General features: G+C 35.1%; 1 protein-coding gene across 1 annotated transcript in view; it reads left to right on the top strand.

Annotated features, from left to right (window-relative positions):
* LOC123309851 (paired box protein Pax-6-like) overlaps window positions 1–20431 on the top strand; it is a 74984-nt gene that overhangs the window by 12127 nt on the left and 42426 nt on the right. The window contains exon 2 of the mRNA XM_044893140.1: window positions 3832–4068. Within this exon, the coding sequence (XP_044749075.1) occupies window positions 3832–4068 (237 nt within the window). The remainder of the gene's footprint in view (window positions 1–3831; window positions 4069–20431) is intronic.

The following is a 20431-nucleotide window of genomic DNA, read 5'->3' as shown; positions in this document are numbered from 1 at the left end:
TCTCGTCTGTTTCGTTTTAAAAAGCCCACCCTGTATATGTTCGGTTGGAATCTCTATAAGTTTAATTCTCTATAAATAATGAATTGTGATCGATTTTTGATGAAAATCGACAACTGAACTGAAGAAATTTAATTACATGATTTTCATCAAAATGATTTTCAGGTTTCAGTGTTTTTATAGATGAAGTAGTTGCAGGAAATTTCCTTCCCTTTGCTCCTAACACTTCTCACATCTTCTGTCATATTATAAACGTTACAGAAAATGAAGGAATCATTGTTAACATGATGAATTTTTATCAATGGTTCTAGTCTAAATATTCAGAAAATTGAATTCTTCAAATGAGGCCTGAGGAAAATATCACATAGTTTGAGATAGGGATATAATTTCTCATTCTGCTGTCGAAGTTCCATAAAAAAATACGTCCTACAATTTGCCTTTGACTGATGCATACAAAGGTTTTGGAAGCTACAAATAGGTAATCAACTTCTTTGATTTTCTAGTGACATGTCAATTTTAACTGAAACAAATTGATGTCTTTCTTCAAAATGGTGTGGCATATGCCAACGGAGAATCTAGTCACCTTTATCCGTGGTGATTCATCATATTTTCACTTTTCAACATTGCTGAATATCTCTGGGGTTTTCTTTTTTGGTCAACCGCTTCCTTTTTTGTTCGAAGAAACGTGTTTCACGAAAAATGTCAACACATCGCGAAACCACTGTTTCCAATGTGCTCTTTGGGAAGATTCATTAAAATCTGATTCTAAATCAACATTGGGAAACTCTAAGTTGCTGGAACATTTAAGAATAGAATATTTCAACCCTCTTTCTATTTTCTCCCTAATTTTGAAGTAGGATTCAATAGTAGGTGAATGATTTTTGAAATTTTGCAGATAATGTTAATAGAATTAAAAAGTTTGACTTGACAGTTCATCTGAAAAATAGTACAGCACAAGCTCATAATTTAAATTAGACTCGGAATATCGAAGTTCAAAATTCCATAGCCTACTTAACGATGAATTTTTTTGAATGCATGTTATTACGACCCGCATCGAATTATCGAAAATACTAAATTATGAGACTCGATGCTCTTGAAAATGTTATTGAAAAAAATACCAAAAAATGGTGAAGGAAATATTTAGTACGAAGGTTATACGTGAAGATATAATGGATCCCAATATTCAATCATATACAGGGCTATTTCAAAGATGAGGCTTTTTTTTTGACAGAAGGTAGAACTCATCAAAATAAGTCGTTCAACCAAAAATTTTCCATATAAAATATTCAAGATGGCTGAGATACAACCCCTAGAATTTCGACAAAATTTCATTGAATTTCAAGTACGGGACTGTGGAAGGTGAATATAGCATCGCAAAAACGAAACAAAACATAAACATATGGCTGGAAAATTACTGGTTCAGTACCAAGTTCATCGGATTGGATTCATGAGGTCACTTTTGAGAGAATCATTATTGTTGTATCGTGCGATTTAGGGTGAAAAAAAATTTGAAAATCGAGGCAGTTTCTTGAAAGTGCTTATGTTAGTTATGTTGACAAAGTGTTATGATATTTCCCCATTTCATCCCATTTTTACGACGATTGTTGGAATGTTCGAACAAGAAGATTGTGATGCCCATTCTGAAAAAAATAGTGAATAATTTAGACGAATTTTACTGATGAGATTTTGAAGTATTATTCTTTTTTTTACACTAGTGTCCTAAGTATATTCTGTCAGTAGGTATCGAAATGAGCCATTTCATAAAATCATGTAAGTTACTAAAAAATAATGAGTACAATTCGGCAATCCTACATAAGTTTCCATTTTCATGCCAATATCCTAAACGAAACTACATGGTCGAATCAGGAGATAAGTTTTTTCCCACTGCTTTGCGATAATTCAGCTAACAAAAATGTAGGGTCGTATTAGGATCTATTTCAGTAATAATTTTCAATTTTTTTTCAACTTTGTCATTTTGAAAGTTTTGTATAGGTGATTTTTGATGAAACTCTTCATTTTGACCATTTTGATTATCTGTTGAAAAAAAGCCTTACCTTCAAATACATCCTGTATAGAAGGCAACTAGGGAATTTGTTGGACAGTATATTTTTTCATTAATTGAGTTCACAGCCATTTCATTTCGAATTACCATTAAATGCATAATACAATGGAAAAAATTATGAGGGATTGTTCGTCCGACTGCGCTTCATCTTCACTCATTGAGGATGCACTGGGCGAATCTTCGATACAAAAGAACTGGTTGTTATAATTGATCATTGCTGGTCTTGCCTAGAGATACATATATTTCGGCATCGAGCCCTGACTGACAATCGACAAAGAACATTAATTAAAACTTTTAATTTGCACCAACGGGTAATTTTTAAATGGACTCAGCTTATATGGAAAGGCAATTTGTCATTCCATTTTTGTATTTGGATCGACATTTTAATTGTGTCGGTTTTTGTAGGTATCGTAATAACTTTAATTGATATCAATTATCAAGATTTACAGGTTTGCCAGTCCAGATCCACAATGTGTATCATATAGTTGTATATGAATATGAAACGCTCTATAAATATTAATTATTATATTAAACATTGCGCAAACTCCTGGGCCTGCAAAAACTTCATAAATCCAATACTACTTATTGATTGATTTATTAACCGAATACATTATTGTGGATCTGTTGATTTTTATCTGTATTTTATGGTAATCTACACATGGAATATATAAACAACTTGTGACTATCGATAATTTTCTTTGGTTTATAGTCGCAGCTATTGAAGTTTCTCGTTTGCGATAAGATGTATGATTGATGACATTTTAGAATTAAAAGTTGTGGGGAAATTCTAGATTGAATATGAGGTTTTGCATTGAGTTGGATTTCAAAGTTTCATCAAGAATTATTAATTAGTTACGGAACGAATTGACATTATGCATACGGAATGTCATCGAGTATTTCGATTTGATGTTAATTGATTAGTGATAAATTGTATTCGTAATCTTATTAGAAGTCAGCATAACTTCATTTCATATTCAATTTCCATTCTAAATTAAAATTATTGTCCTCTTAATTATTCAATTTTTCCATATCGCATTTTTATAATTCCAGCAAATGGCTCTTTTTTGTACTTTCTTATTATGCCTGAAATTTCACCAAAATTAGAATTATGCTATTAGTTTTATCGTATCAGCATTTTTCGAGCTTCAGTCGTGAACAGACAAACTATTTAAATTATAGAGGAACCTGTACTAGTACCAACAAATTGACTTGAAATCGTACAAGACCAAGCCTTTTACTGAGTCTTAATAAATGATCATTTGAAATGGATCACTTTCACTAAGACGTTACTGCAAACAAAAGATGGCGTTAGCAATAAAATAAATGAAATAGGTAATAATCAATCAGATGTTATACCACATAACAGAAATGAAATAAATACTGGAAAAAATGCGTACACTCAGCATAAAATTCATCTCAAACTAAAATAAAATTAACATAAACGAGCCATTGATACCCCACTACAAGAGACAGTCTACACCAAAGATAAAGTTGCCAGCTTTGCCACTTTTCGAACACCTGAAATCATTAGCATAACAACTATTACCATCCAATAGTTTTCAATTAGTTTTATATTGAATTTTTGTTGAACAAACTGTATTTATCTGTCCGAAGACTGCGGCTGAAAGCCGTGTGATAGTCAGATCAATAAATTCAATTCCTTCTTCTCTTTTTAAATATTATCTTTATTATTACACAAACCAAATAACTCTTGACACGATTTTGGTTGGTTTCAAGTATCCATGAACATTCATATAATATATTGGTTTCAGTGGCCTCATCACCCTCAATATCTAGCTCGGTGGCACCTTCCACTCCCACAGGAACCGGTTCTCTAGGAGCTTCAGCCTTGAGAGATTTATATGGAAGCGCAGTCTCAGCACCCGGTCATCCCCTGGCTTCGCTGGTGTCACAACAGCGATTCCTGGAGCTTTCTAGATTTGGGCTGAGGCATTACGACCTTGCTCAGCATATGTTATCGCAACAAGGAGCAGTGACCAAATTGCTAGGTGAGTGAATTGTGTCTTGGTCAGGGGATGGTATTGGTATTGTTATTACTTGTGCGAGAATTCAAACTTTTTGACTAGGTAGTCTGAAATGAAAAAGAGCTTGAAACATGAATTCTCCCTATGTAGGACATCTGAGGAAACTAACAGAAATTCAAAATTTAATATCGAAATTGGGTAATTAATAGTAGTTATTCAATGAACTAGTTTATCCATGACAGCTATTAATGTTCTAGATTACCAATCGCTAAATCCAAAAATGAGTCGATTACAAGATTTTTCCGTAGACCTCTTTTTGAATTGAAATAGGTTATTATTTACATTTACATCAATGCCTAGACAAATTTTCCACTCTCATATCAGAATGTTGATATTCATGCTGCCAATTGAACATTGTCCATAGCTAGTGGAGCTATATAGTGGAAGCCTAAGTTTCAGTATTGGTTACTTTTGAACGATCATAATTTTTCTGCAACCTATACCTACTACAATTCAATTTTCCTCATGCAACCGTCACTCTGAAAATCAATAAGACTTACAAATGAATTGATTATTCGGATGGCTTCTCCATAATTTTATGTTCGGTTGCCCATGACAATTATGCATTTATGAGAAATCTTACCATTAAAATGGGTCATTAATAGGTGATCTCGTGTACATTAAACCAAGCTATTATAATGAGGTCGGTGGAAAAAGAAATTTTGTCACAAAGTTTATTTAGAATTTACGATATTATGAGGAAAAATTGAATTAAACGCAGTTATACAATAAATAAATGGACAACAATTTTATTTCTTGATCGCACGAGAAGTATAGATACAAGGTTTAATTCACTCTATTTACAAATTCTTCTATAAATTCGGTTCAGTGTCGAGAGAAATACCATCTCATTGATGGAGAGACCATGATGACAATGATTTCGATTTTATTTTATCCATTCAGAACAACACAAATCAAATACAATGGAAAAATATTCAGAATTTCCTGACTATATCGAATGTTGGCGCGTACTAGAAAATATTATATAATTAATATAATTATAAGCATAAGCACCCAACTACCCAATATCGACTTCCCCCACCCAGGAAAAAAATTGTAGAATTTATTCGATTCCTCACGAATAAGTAATTATTTATTTATTTTTCTTCACTTTAATTGCCTGAAAATTTTCTTCTTTTCAGTTTCCAAGATATAAACTTGGTTAACTACTTTATCCCTTCGAACATACATAAATATATGGAATGGCCATTGCAGTGCTACGAATGTATTTGTTGTGTTACAAATATTCGATATTTTTCTGTCTAGCACGACACTAAGACAGTAGCTTTACATGGATAAACTTATATACCTCCTACCATTTCGAAATGAAAATTGATGTGACGATGACGTCAGAGTCAATTTTCTCAATTGTGATTGGTGACACTAAGCAACTATCTCACTCCAGTCTTTGGAAAACAACAAATATTTATTTTCCATTCCTTGTATCTATGTTCCAAGTTTTGTCCCAAACCTATATAACTCCGAAACCATTGGCCGTATTATGCAGGGTGAGAAGAAGGAGAAAATTGACGTGAAATTACGCTTTTTGCTAGTTACGAATGCGGAAAAATTTGAAAAGTGAGGCATATACAGAAAAAAAATGTAAACCTTTTGATGATATACAGAGTATTTGACTTGTACATATATTTAAACAAAATATTTTTGAGGTGAAAAGAAGCGCTTTTTCTTCATACCAACTTTTCCGGCTTTCCGGGTTGAAGAGATACAGATACAATTGTGATTTTTAGTTACATCTCACTAAGGATGCAATGGAATTAAATGATTTTCTGTGATATACTCGTAGTTCTTTATTGATGTGATGAATCTTCTTCGAAAAAAATTTCGTATGCATCTCATAGTTCCTTCATTATAACATACACTGAAAATACCACAAATTCAAATAACCCAACTCTTAAAAGTGAGTTGAACGCTCACTGAAGAATATTCGACAATTTTTTGAAATTAAAGTATTCATAATATTTTATTGTGCGATGTGGCGTTTTCGAGTAATAATAAAAAAAAAATAATGAAATCTGAGATTCGAAAAATTGGGTAATTAGGCTGAATGCAACTCTGTTTAACGAATCCACTTGAAACATAACACAATATACACATATATATGTGTTTTATCATAGATTTGGCTTGTTATTCTGAAGGAATTTTTATGGCCATGTGTTCCTATTGACAACGTTTGAAACAAAGAGTTACTCTTTGATTATAGAACGTTTAGAACGTTCAAATATTTCAACCTTAGATTCTTGAGTACAAGAGACACTTTTTATTTATACCATTTTTTTCGATTCTGCCCTGATAAAAAGATATAGCCATTTTAAGTTTTCATAAAGATTTGTGCCACTCCTTTAAAAACAAAATTACCTTCAGAATAACAAGCTAAATCTTTGACCCTACACGTCTGTGGATCTTTCAAACATAGTTGTATTCAGACAAATTACCCATTTTTTTTTAAATTCACAAATCCTTTTTAATTTTCAAATTACTCGTAAACGTTTGTGAGAAAAATAACATTTTTCATGGTTTTTCAACAGCCTGTATCTTTTAAACTGAGCCGATTCGGAAAAAAAGTTATAGGAAAGAAATGTTTCTTTTCGATTCAAGAATCTACTGTTAAAATATTTGTATGAGTCAAGGATTCACCCCGTATATAAATAAAAGATAAACAGCGGGTTTCATAACACTTCGATTGTCCGATCAACGATTTGACGGTCACTCGATTTCTCAAATGAAAACACTGAAACCTTTTCATTTCTGACTATATTGAAGAAGTAGCAATTGAGAATAATTGAATGGACGTATAAACATCCTAATTTGATGCGAAAATGATATTCTGAATGATCATGACTGAATTATCGATGGAAATCTAATTGACAGCTATTCGTCAATCAAGCGTTGATTCCCCGATCAAGCTTTATGAAACCCGGGGTAAATGGGTTATGTCTAAATCTGGTAACTCTTGAACGATATGAAATGAACAACGGTCATAAATGATAACATATTGGGGATGAATATTAGATATCAGAGCTGATAGGGTTGGTTGTAGGCTTAATTCGTTATCAAAGAAAATGAAAGAGAAATAAAGAAAAGAGTATTCAGTGTTTTTCGCTAACTATAAACATTACCTACTTCGTTTACCAAATGAAATGGAGAAAGTGGGTTCACGGTCATTTCCAAGGTCAGAATGATAGGTATATTCAATAGGTACTTTGAAAAACTTCAGTTTTAGGTTTCCAGGGGTGGCACAGCTCATTATGAAAACCTAAAATGACTATATCTCTTTATCTAGGCCAAATCGGTTAAAATGGTGAAGGAAAAAGGTGTTTATTTTGACCCCAAGAATCTAGTGTTGAAATATATGTAGAAGCCAAAGGTTCACCTTGTATAATAAGATTATTCTACCATATTCGAGTATCAAGTTGGTTAGGGTTGACTGAGAAGACAGGGAGAAAAGAATCAAGCTGGAAAATCGTTTGATAAAAATTATGTTCTCTATTTCTCAGCATCGTAACAGACTCTTTATGTTCATTAATTGGTATGAAGCTTCCTGCGTTACTCCTTTCACAATCGACTCAATATAATAAATGAAGAAAAAAGATCATAATCTGAATTGTAAATACAAAACAAGCTAGTCTAGATTACCAACAAATCAAATCGATCTATTAAACTAACATCTCGTCGATATTTTCTTCTCAACGCCGAATTAGATCGGGAAACGGCAACATCAATCAATGCCCCGAGATTTCTTCGACCCATCGATATAATTACCACTCTGGTCCAGATAATGTTATGGCTTCCTCTTAGTATCCATATGATTACGTTGATGGTTATCGGAGGACGCGCTTGTAAAAAAATGAAGATCTTAATCGACCCCAAGTCGTATAATTAAAATCTGTAACAAATCTTCGGATTACCACCAGAACTCCCATCATTTATTACGAATTATAGATATAAATAATTCCGGGCGGGTTTTATAAATCGCGTTGACTTTTCACCAACAATTAAGCGGAAATTTATGACGCTTAGTGGTTCCTCCGAACTGATAACAATAAGGCCGTTCGGTGATCATTACAGGAATAAAGGTGACTTGTGGCTACCAACTGTTGGTCGAGCTGGACGAGATGGCTATCGCAACATCTGATATGCTAATTTCGGCCCGAGTCGAAATGAATAAAGTACCTACTGCTTAATTATAAGGAGGGTTGGGGGTTTTGTGTCTTGACGTCCCCGATTCGCTCACGTGAAATATTTCGCTGTCGTGACGCATGAGAACTTGAGCAAAGCTGAATATTATCTACTTTTGGTTCATTATCATTCTTAATACTGTATTTTTTAGTTGTTTAATGTCTATAATGAACCTTTGGAATCGAGAACAAAAAAAAAACACCTAGCAGAGATGAGAAGTATAAATAAACATAGAAAAGATTATAGAGTCATTCGGGGTAACTGAGCGCAGTGGGTAAGTGTGCGCAGTGCGTATATTTCGACTATGCAATGTATGAAAGAGGGGTTCATTTGGGTGAAGCAAGGGCGCAGAATCGCCATATTAGTTTTTCATAGGAGTGCGCCGTGCCACGTTTCTTTAACTTTTTATTTGCAATCAATCAAATTCACTAGTTTTCTTGTTAATTTTCAGCATCTCTGCACATTCTGCCAGGTCCAAGTTCCGAGTCCCTCAGTGTTAAACAATATTTTATTCGATCATAGGCATATTAATCTAAATATATAATAAAAAATTTTAGGTTTTCTTAGCTGCTCAACTCTATAAGAACGTCAATTCAAATTTTGCCTTACTGGGGAAAGTGTGCGCGGGTAAGTGTGCGCATAGATTCATTATATGGGCATTTGTTCAGTGAGGAATAAATTATGACACTGTTGATTTTCTTGGTTAAGACTCGATCAATATTGTCCTATTTGTTCAGAAAAATATGAAGAGCCACCAACAGGGGAATGTATCAAGTGTTGTGTTCACCAAGAATTGTGGCACGAACAATAATGCGCTGCTTGTAAAATGGCGCTTCTGTATTGACAATAAACAGCATTTCTCTAATATTGTAACATTTTGATGACATTATTTTGTAATTTGTTTTGATTGTGTGGTTCACTAAGCACTGCGTTCACTTACCCTGTGAGGGTGCGCACACTTACCCGCAATACGGGGCATGTGAACGCACTCCGACTTTCTCTATTGAATTCTTTTTTGCGGAAAGGAAACTTTTTTGTTTGTTTGCTTTTTGATGTTTTCTTATAGATAAGAAAATTCTCTATCTTATGATTATGTTTTAATTTTCCTAGCTTCAACATTTGAAACAGGGTATGGCTTGAAAGGCAAAAGTGCGAACAGTTGCCCCGAATGACTCTACGATTTTCTCAAAATGTTTCAAACATTACAGTGTATTCATAGGAAAAGTGATGTTAGATAAAAACAAGACAAATGCAGGAGTATATGCAACGTACCATTCAGTTGTACAGGGTGGGCAAAATTCGTTGTCTACTGAGGGTATCTCGAGAACTATAGCATCTAGAAGGAAACGGATGACACATTCTCTAGCTCTTTTTTCGTGACTAATCCAAATCTGAAAATAGAATCGACCTATCATTTTTAGATTTCGAGTTATAAATAAAAATTGAGATTTTGACGATTCTGAAAAGTTTTCATTACTTTTTTGTCTTTGAAGTTACAGACCTGAAACTTGAACCTTTTTAGTCACTTTCATACGTAGAATCTACTGACAAAAGATTTTTTTCCAATACAAAAATGTCAAATTCAATAAAAGTTTGCATTTAGATTTGTAACTTCAAAGACAAAGAAGTTATGAGAACTTCACGAAATTGTCAAACTCAAAAACGAAGTAAAGTAGGAGGCTGCGGTTTTCACCATTCTTTGTTTCTCCGAAAATGAGCTCTGAAATGTTTCATCTGTTTTCTTCTAGCTGCTATAGTTCTCGAGATCCCCTCAGTAGACAACGAATTTTGCCCACCCTGTACAAGTGAAGTATTACAAATCAAAATTTTGAAAAACAGAGGAAATTACAGCAGTTTTCTCCAATTTTTGGGAAAACGTTCAAAAACTATCAAGCGACATGGATTCAGTCTGAGATTAGTAACTAACAATGGATGGGAAATAAGGAAACAGGTAGTGCTATTTAAGAAGTATATAGGTATATATTTTTTTGATATACCTACAGCATAGCAATTTTTATCACCAAACAATAATAATAGCACGTGTATGAGATACAGTTTTAGCAGAGGTTAGCGTAACGGAGTACCATAGAATTTGGCGTATGATACGAGGATATTATGAAAAATTCTTAGCCTACTATGGAACCAAACAAAATTTCAATGTCAAAATATTTTATTACCCAACATATTCTCCTCTTAATTGGATACATTCATTCCAGAGAACCTGCAACGTCTCTAGATCTTTTATTACCTCCTCATTGGAAGAAAATTTACAACCTTTTAAACTTTTCTTCAGTTGAGGAAAGAGATGATAGTCGGATGGAGCCAAATCTGGTGAACAAGGGGGGTGTTCCAGTATTTCAAACCCTAAATCACGAATTTTTTGCATGGCAACATGAGATTTGTGTGCACGGTTCTCCTGCAAAAACAAAACAACTTTGGATAGCTTTCTGCGTCTTTTCCCTTTAATTTTTTTACGTAGAGTGGTCAGTAATGTCGAATAGTAATCGCCGGGGATTGTTCTACCCTTATCCAAAAAATCAATAATGATTACTCCATGGCAATCCCAACAAACTGAAAGAAGAACTTTTCCAGCAGATTTTTGGACACGAAACTTCTTAGGTCTTGGAGAACCAGAGTGTGGACATTCCATCGATTGTTACTTTATTTCTGAATCGTAGAAATTTACCAAAGTCTTATCCATAGTAACAATTCGGTTTAAGAAGTCTAAATCGTTTTCAACTCCAGCACAGATCGAACGCGATGCTTCTACCCTTGCACGCTTTTGGTCAACATTCAAACATTTGGGGATCCATTTTGCAGCAATTTTCCTCATGTCCAAATTGACGTGAACTATATGATGAACGCGTTCGTATGAAATATTCAGTGCTTCAGATATACGTTTCAGCCCAATTCCACGGTATGATAAAATCATGTCATGAACTGCATCGATATTTTCGGGGACTGACAGATAAACTGGCCTTCCCGATCGGTCATCATCTACCATAGAAAATTTACCTCTTTTGAAGCTTGCAGTCCAATCTTTCACGATCCCATACGAAGGACATTGATCACCAAGGGTATTGAGCATATCTTCGTAAATCTGCTTACCTCTTAACCCTTTTAAATACAGGGAGTTGATGATGGCTCGATACTCCAATTTTTCGATTTTCACAATTTCGGTGGACATCTTTCTTTTAATTTATTGCGTAATTCTGGTTCACTTTTTTCACCTCGAACTTCACACTGACACTTCTAATGAGTTAATGTTTATTTCTATGGTTTTTATGTATGGAACTGGTCTAGGATAAGTAGATATCAATACATCCTCGTACAAGAGCTTAGAGTAAAAAACCAGATGTCGCCGTGGGTGTATCAGATTGTGAGATATGTGTCAGATATGTCTGCTGTAAGTCTACTGGGTGGTTTTCGGGTAATTTTTATTATAACGCCTTCCGCGAGTCCGAAATTACCTGTTCCTGTCCAACGCAAGCTTCATCTGCATCCCTTTCCGAAGGATTTTCACATTATTCATTATTAGAACCTTCCCTTATAAAATAAAATATGAGAAGTGCTGGAACGATTGTCGAGTACTGAGACACACCAGCATTCATTCAGTAAAAATCATAAGTGTTCATAGATTGTAGGCTGTATACATCGTCTAGAATTGAAGTTTCAAATCCACTTGCACAGTGCAAGAGGAACTACTCAGATGAATGTTGAAGAAAATGAATCATCTGCTCTGAGAGAAAAGGTTCAAGCAAGAAAAAAAACTAAACTGATACTTTTAAAAGCAGAAATCTAAAATCATTCTGAAGAACTATACCTCTCCATATATCTTCCGTCTAAATACCATATCCATAAAATATTCTTGCTAACACATTTTTGAGGTCTGAGTATATTCAGGTTTAGCGTGAATACTAGAAAATTTGACGTACTCGTAAAGTATATGAAAAGAATATGGAACGTATGGTGAAAATCAACCTTCAACAAAAAAATTTTTTATTCATAGTGAGTCGTTAGTCCACTGTGGGTTCAAAAACTTTATCTCCACTCGAAATTGTAACTCTATCGTTTAAATTTGAACAGTTTTATTCTTGTTTTTTCATTTTCTTCAAAATATTTCCTATACTCCCAAACAGAAGCCGTCCCTGCAAGTTGCTGTTTGAAAGCTAGTTTTGAACACTCCGTCTAATTTCAAACTGATTCTCAAGTATAAAGGAACAAACCTAATTACTACCTACTAGGTAGACTTTCCATCCACTGTGCTATAAGCAGACGTTTAGAATTGAAAATGTAAGACTCAGTTTCGTCGTTTTAATCGAATGAAATGTTTTTAAAACAGGAAGAATCGATTTTCAACGTCACTACCGCAGCTCAGAGAGGCGTCACTTTTGGTCCCAATTTATATTTCTGCCTCACAAATTGCTAGTTTGGAAGCGTTGTAAAACATATGTTATGAGCAACATGCAACTCTGTGCATTTCCTTGAAATTTTGTCACTGGAAAGTTGGAAATAATAATAATTCCGTAATTGCTGAAAATTATATCACGTAATTGCACCGAGGAGATCATATCGTGCCTTCAAATTCGATGTAATTATCCTCCAAGCCGGGGAGGGGAGGAAGACCAGTATGAAATGGAGTAAATCTCGTATGCTCCTTTCTTGGCACGAACAATGCTAATTGCAGATCGAAATTCTCGCATCGCGATTACCGAGAATTCTAGAAGGCGAAAAAAAATTATATCGCGGGTAAACTGGTCTTCATTGAATTGGTAACACGAGCCATATTTCATTGAGAATTATTATTGATGTTGACACTGCTGCGAGGCTGTTCGTTCTGATCTACACACCCAAATAGTTCGCATATGCGTGTTTATCGGGTAAAAATCTACCGCTAGTTGAAAAACCAAAAATTCCGTTCTATTTTGGTTCATTTCATTCGGTAATCAACCTTCGGAATCAATCGAAGGAAAGCACACAGATAAGACAGTTGGATCGATTTGGGGATCAGAAAAAGGAAAAAAAAATTAAGAACCATCTTTATTTCACTTCATCAAGAAGAAGTTTCGAACTCACAGACGAGCAACATGGTTGCCAACCGGGTTGGTAATCTGCCGGTTTGAAAACCATGAAGGAGAGTAGATGCTTACCATGGTTTTTGTCTTATTTGATCTCATGAGAGCAACAGCAGTCCCACCTCGATGCAAAAAGCACAATATTGGCCAACCCTAATTACTTATATCTATCAAACTGGTACCCATTACAGTTAAAAGCCGTTCTTAGTAACAAAGCTTTTTTTCTCTTGCTTAACCTAAATTTCACTGCCATTGGTAAAATAAAATTTTCTGATAATAAAAACGCAATATTTTATCGATAGTTTAGGCCAAAGTTAAAGTTCTGGTTTTTTCTTTAGTTTGGGGTTTCTCTTTGTTGGGTTATTTTTTATTCATCTTTGATTGATTATTTCAATAACATCGAATTGATAATCTTCGCATTAATGTTGTTTGTTTACAAACCTCAACATTGTTCCTTTTGTATGAGATTATTCTTTTTAATTAACATTCGCGACATAAATGTGTGATATCGATTGAAATTGAATCTAGAAGGACACTGCATCTTCTGAAATTCTCAAGGGTTTTCACTCTCTAAAACAAAATCAATTAAAAAATTGAAATAATCGATTTGCTCCTGCACTTATTTGTCAGGAGCAAATCAGATTAGAAAAATGTTTACCTGACAAATGTCATTAGAGAAACTACAATTCAGAAGATTATCAGGAAGTCGTCTGATCAAGCAGTCTGATGTAGACTCCGAAACGTTACGAAGTTATCTTTTTAAAGTTCCATTTTTCGTTCATTGTCAGGAAAAAAATTTTCTCACTGATTTGGAATTCGTTTTTTTCTCCTGGATCGCTAGCTTCAGGTGAGAGTGGCTGACATTACTGCTCAGAGTTTTGTGGTTAGTAGCGGCGTGTCTCAGGGATCTGTCCTTGGCTCCATCCTATTCCTGGCCTACTGATGTCATCAAAATCTTTATCTTTTATCTTTTATTTTACAGCAAAACCACGTGGACTTTGTCGTGCACCATTTCTTTCTCAACTTATTTCATCACTTTTATCTATATGTAATTTCAGAACATAAGGTCGAACGTGAAGGGGGTTTGGAGGCTCAACTAAATATTGATATTCACTCAAAAGGCGTATAATTTTGAGTAAAAACTTTGATTAAACACTCGGTAGAGCGCATTCAACTTTCAACCCATCTTCTTTATTAGATCATATAAACTTATTTCAGCGGTAGTGGAGATGGCTTAAGAGCCGAAAGCGCTCTGTCACCTATTTGATAAGAGATTTTACTTAAAATTATACGCCTCTTGATTGGATATTGTTAATATATTTCTTGTGTGTGTATCTGAGATGTATATTCGTCATCTGTCATTTACTTTTAATAATATATAATGATGAAATTGAACTTTGAAACTTTTGCGAACGAATCAGTCAAGAGATCATGCAACTGTTTGCAGAAACACCTTCTTGAATGAGTTAAGAGTCACGTTTAGGAGACTTTCAGAAAAAGATTTTTAACAAGAAAATTTCTCAGTTTAAAGTATGATTCACATTCAATTCGTTTTTTGTTTTGAACTTTGTTCTCAACAATTACAACAGTAATCTTTAGATTTCTTTTTAAGACTTATTTCAATGATTTGGTGATATGTACATATATTGTACAAAATAAGACATTGTGAATATTTATTTATTATGACACAAAAAAGGCCAAAGAGTACCAAAATTAAACTAGTGAAAATTTCACTATCTAGCAGATCGTCGCACCCTCACAATATTTCTGGGAAGTGTCCCTGCATGTATTAACATATTTATATTTCATACATTCTAGGGTCGTGTGAGCATCTTGTTTATCATTTTTTTCCAATAACGTCATCTTGAAAGTTTCGTTTAGATGATTTTTGGTGAAACTGTGAAGTTTGACGAGTTCTGCCTTCTGTTGAAAAAAGACCCAACTTTTGAAACTTTTAGAATGCTTTCAATATCAATAACTGTAACATTCAATAATACGTGTCGAAGAAGATAATTCCGCCCAACATAACTGAAGAGACGATGCATGTCATCCGTTTCAATTGTAGAACCTCACGTGGTACAACGAACTTTGCTGGAGTTCTTTTCTCCTCGTATTCAAATAAGTAACTTCCACGAATCCACTTCCGATTCAAGCATATAATTAGGGCAATTCACCAAAACGACACCACCCTATCATTTATCAAAACGACCGGCAAAATACGAGAGAATATGGAGAAAAGATTATTACCCCCTACTATCCACAGCTACTATTAACTCCAAGCATGACTTATTTAAGCATGGATGAACGATTTCTCGGTCTATCCTATCCCTCAAGACTAAACGGACATGTGCCTAGGATTTTAGAGATGCATTGACTAGTATAATTTGCAATTATTAATGTTTTATAAGTAGTCTGATCATGCATCATCTGCATAAATGTTTATTGAACGTGAGAAACGCGCTGATTCCAGGTTAGATCCGAGGTGAGTTTATATCACACGGAATCATTATTAGAATTGACGGATTCATCACGAATTTTCGACAGTGAATGATGGCATAAAATATTGAACTTGCGGGAAAGTACAATGAAAATTGGTTGAGATTATTCCATTGGCGCACTCAGGAGGAGAGGTGGGTAGCTTCGAAAAGCTAACTGATGGTGCCATCATTTTACTACCAATAGTGACAAAACATTTTAATATTATAAAGATTGAGAAAGTGAAAATATCCCTTTTTTTCCTCATAAGGAGAACCTTGGACAGCTACTAAGTATGTTCAGTAATCAAATCTAGTCACAACAACTTTACAAATTTGAGGATGTATTGTATGACGTAAAATTTAATAGAATTTACTTCAATACATTGTCTTGGTTTTCAATGTATTGTTTCATTGAATGTTTCAAATAATTGAAGTGTACATCATAGAATACATCATCAACAATTGGACGAAATTTACATTTCGAGTATACCATAGGGGGCGTACCGACATCGAAGGAGATTAGCTCTTATTTGAGCTCCTCAGTATCGCATAACTCAAACAACGATGCCGACCAAATGGAAAATATAACTTTTTGTTGAAATCCAGTAGATAGCCGTATCGAAGTACCTACTGCATTAATCGATTCGACATTGAGTCTTCAACGAACTCAGATTTCTCATATATTTATTTATTTATTTATTTATTTATAGATTAGGAATACACACAGGTGATTTTCACACCCAAAAAGGTATCCACAATGTAACTTATAAAGTGCGTTATAAACATAGAATTATTTCAAAAATTCAATTAATCTATATAAAAAAAATTTTTCCTCTTTTTTTTTTTATTTAGAGCTATATTTAAATATGGGAAAAAAAAAACAAAAAATTTAATTACAAAACCCATCATTTCCGCCCATAGACACCATCAAGTGGCGGGAATAAAAAATACAAATAAATGAAATCCAAAACTCCCCGAATAAAGCAACGAAACTAGAGTTGATTGAAATATTCCTCCAACATTTTACTCTTAACCGTTCTGGAACTGTCGAAAAATATGTCACATATCTTCCCGAGCCTGGAAGCGTTCCCCTGCATTCTATAAAGAGGAGAATTTTGAGCAGCCACGGTATTTCTTCTAGGGAGGTAAAATAATTGATGCTTCCTAAAGGAAACACGGGGGGTATAAAAAACGACACCTTCAAGAAGAAATCCCGGCTCCAACGAGCCACCCAAAAGTTTCTGCAGCATCAACACATCAGTCACATCCCTTCGGCACTCCAAACTAACCACGTTAAAATATTTCTGTCTGATAGCATAGTTCTCGGGGTCACCTCTATGAGTCCTAAGCCCAAACTTGAAACCAAGATATCGAAGGAATTTTTTCTGGATATTTTCAAGTCTCATAATATGTACACAATAATGCGGATTCCATACAGAGGTTGCAAAATTTAATCTGCTGTGAATAAAAGCGTAGTAAATAGCTAATAATGCTTCTTTATTTTTGAATTCTCTGCATTGTCTTGTAATATATCCAAGCGTTTTATTACTGATGTTGACAACCGATTCTATGTGCTGACGGAATGAAAGTTTCGAGTCAAGAATAACTCCCAAGTCTCGTACTTCCAGAGTTCTACGAATAGTTACATCTTCAATTGAATAATTGAAGTAAATCGGTTGCTTACTTCTCGTGAAGGACACCACTGCGCATTTAGAAATATTAATGACTAGTCCTTTACTTCTGCAGTACTCACTAAAACTTGACAACTCATCCTGCATTGCAATGCAATCCTCTATGGTGCGAACGACGATGAATATTTTTAGATCATCCGCGAAAAGCAGAATTTTGCATCTCGTAAAACAGCTCTTAACCCCATTAATGAAAATCAAGAAGAGTAACGGACCCAAATGTGACCCCTGAGGTACACCCGATGTCACATCAAAGTGCTCAGAACAGAAACCCTGAACCGCAACGAACTGCCTCCGACCCCCCAAATAAGATGAGAACCACCTCAACAGGACACCATGAACGCCGACCGCACTCAGCTCAGAGAGAAGGCCAGATATGCCAACCTTGTCGAAAGCCTTGCTGAAATCCGTATACACAGTATCAACCTGTTCTCGCTTATCAAGCTTATTGTTTAAATACTCAACAAAAGTCAACAAATTAGTCTCAACCGATCTCCCCTTAAAAAATCCGAATTGTTCAGGAATGATCTGGGTTTTCACCAAATGAAAAATATGAGGATAAATTATGGATTCAAAGATCTTTTCGAACACACAAAGTTTACTGATCGGCCTATAGTTACGAACTAACTCCCTGTCGCCACCCTTATGAATCGGAACTATAGAAGCTATTTTCCAATAGGTTGGAAAAACACCAGTAGCAAGTGATCTGTTGAAAATTATTGTAAGAGGAAATTTCAAGGATTCACTGCACTCTCTAACAAAAAAAGGGGGAATTAAATCAGGTCCTGGACCTTTATATATATTCAGACTCTGGAGAGCGCACCCGACCTCATGATAACTAAACTGAAGGGAACCCAGATGGTATTGGTTGGCCTCACTAACCCTATTCTCGTGGCACATGTCATCCTGTCCTATGGTATAAACACTCTTGAAGTAATCGGCAAAAAGCTCACTGACACCCTCACCTGTATCAGCACTCCGGTCGTCCAGAAGCATCCTCTTTGGGAGTTCACGATTATTGTTTTTGGTTGAAATAAATTTAAAAAACTTCTTTGGGTTCGATTTCAATTCATCCTGCACCAACAGAGAGTACCTATAATAATCGGCCTTTATTAATTGTTTTGACCTAGAACGCAATCTCTTGAATTCAAAAAAGTCACCCATATTACGATATTTTTTCCATTTAGAATGATATTTGTTTTTCCGCTTCACAACCTGAATCGTAGACTTAGAAAAATAGTTCGGAAAGTTTTTATTTTTCACCTTGAAAATAACACTCTGGTCTATAACCTCATTCAGCACCCCATAGAAAACATCCAAATTCTTATTTACATCGATATCATCTAACAGTTCTGTCCATGGAAAACTACATAAAGTTTCATTAATTTCGCTATAGGGAGCATTCCTGAAGTCATAATAACCAGGTTTGACAACACCCAAATATCTAAAGCGGTCTATGCTGAACAAAAATTCAATGGCCGGATGATAGAGATCCTCCAACACAAGAGGGTCATCACAGTGTCTCAAATTATTTACTCTTCGACAGTTCGACAGAACTAAATCTAAAATCCTATCATTAACATTGCGCACGAAATTAAATTGCATACACTCAGAGAAAGAAAAAGAATCAATTAAATGCATGAAACGCGTTTCAACATCTTGAGGATTTAAAAAAGAATGAGAATCATCCCAAGACCAACATATGCCGGGACAATTAAAATCGCCGAGCAGAAGTACAATATGTTTCTCTAGTTTTAATTTTAAATTATTAACTAAATTATCGGCAAACAATCCGATAGCATTCATTTCCCCCGGAGGAACATATACACAACACATGAAAATTTTACAATTGTTTATCTCTATCTGAATCCACACATCTTCAGCGTCAGTTTGAAAATCTCGAAGCAGGGCCGGACTGAGACCATTCCTCACGGCAATGAAAACACCACCGCCACCAGTTTTAGAGCTACCCGTTGTAGATCTATCACGACGAAAAACTGAATACTCACTAGTGTCAACTAATTCGGAATCCAAAACACACTCACTCAGCCAAGACTCCGTAATGAAAACGATATCGTAGTTTGAAGCCATTATACTTGTTCTGAAGTCAGTAAGTTTCGTCCGAAGACCTCGGACATTTTGGTAATACACCGAGAGAGCCATCCTAGACGCCAAACACCACCAGATGTAAAGTGGTCGCACTGCAATCGGTGAAAGACTTACAATTTTTTGAGGTCGTCTTTGCAGCTGATTTGAATAATTTTTGACTTTTCATCTCTACGAACCAGAATATTAGAATTTTGAATCCACACAAATTTATACTGCTTCTCCCTTGCCAGAATACGGACATCTTTATACAGTATCTTTCTCCCAAGTATTAGGTGTTCGCTCACGAATAAACGCGGCGACACTCCATCGACGCTCAAACCTGGCCTGGTTTGTCCACTCGACAATCTCTTCGCCTTGTAAGCTGCCAGAAAATTATCTCTGTTGGCTTTTGATATGAATCTAACCACGATGTTCTTTGGTTTGTTAGGTAAGGAAGTAGGAACTCTGGTAACGTAATCAAGAGCGGATGGTTCAATCTGTAGTCCAACAGATGCCCCTATCTTGGACACAATATCAAGCAGATTCTCACTCGATTTCTCTGGAACATTTTGAACTTCAACGTTGTTGGCTCTAGCAGACTGCTCCAAGCTCTCGACCCTTGAATTCAGAACCGCCACCTCCCTCTTCAAGGTCACATTTTCAGCCTCCAGCTTTGAAACCTTAGCCACAATTTCACTGAATTTCTTCAATTTACCATCAAATTCAGTAACCTTATCCGAGCAGAAATTCACTGACCTTCTTAATGCTTTTATTTCTCTCGTTAAAACGGACAAAGGCGAAG

This window comes from Coccinella septempunctata, chromosome 3 (genome assembly GCF_907165205.1).
Source record: "Coccinella septempunctata chromosome 3, icCocSept1.1, whole genome shotgun sequence".
NCBI lineage: Eukaryota > Metazoa > Arthropoda > Insecta > Coleoptera > Coccinellidae > Coccinella > Coccinella septempunctata.
Note: the sequence above shows the minus strand (reverse complement) of the source record. Positions and strands in the feature narration are given on the sequence as shown.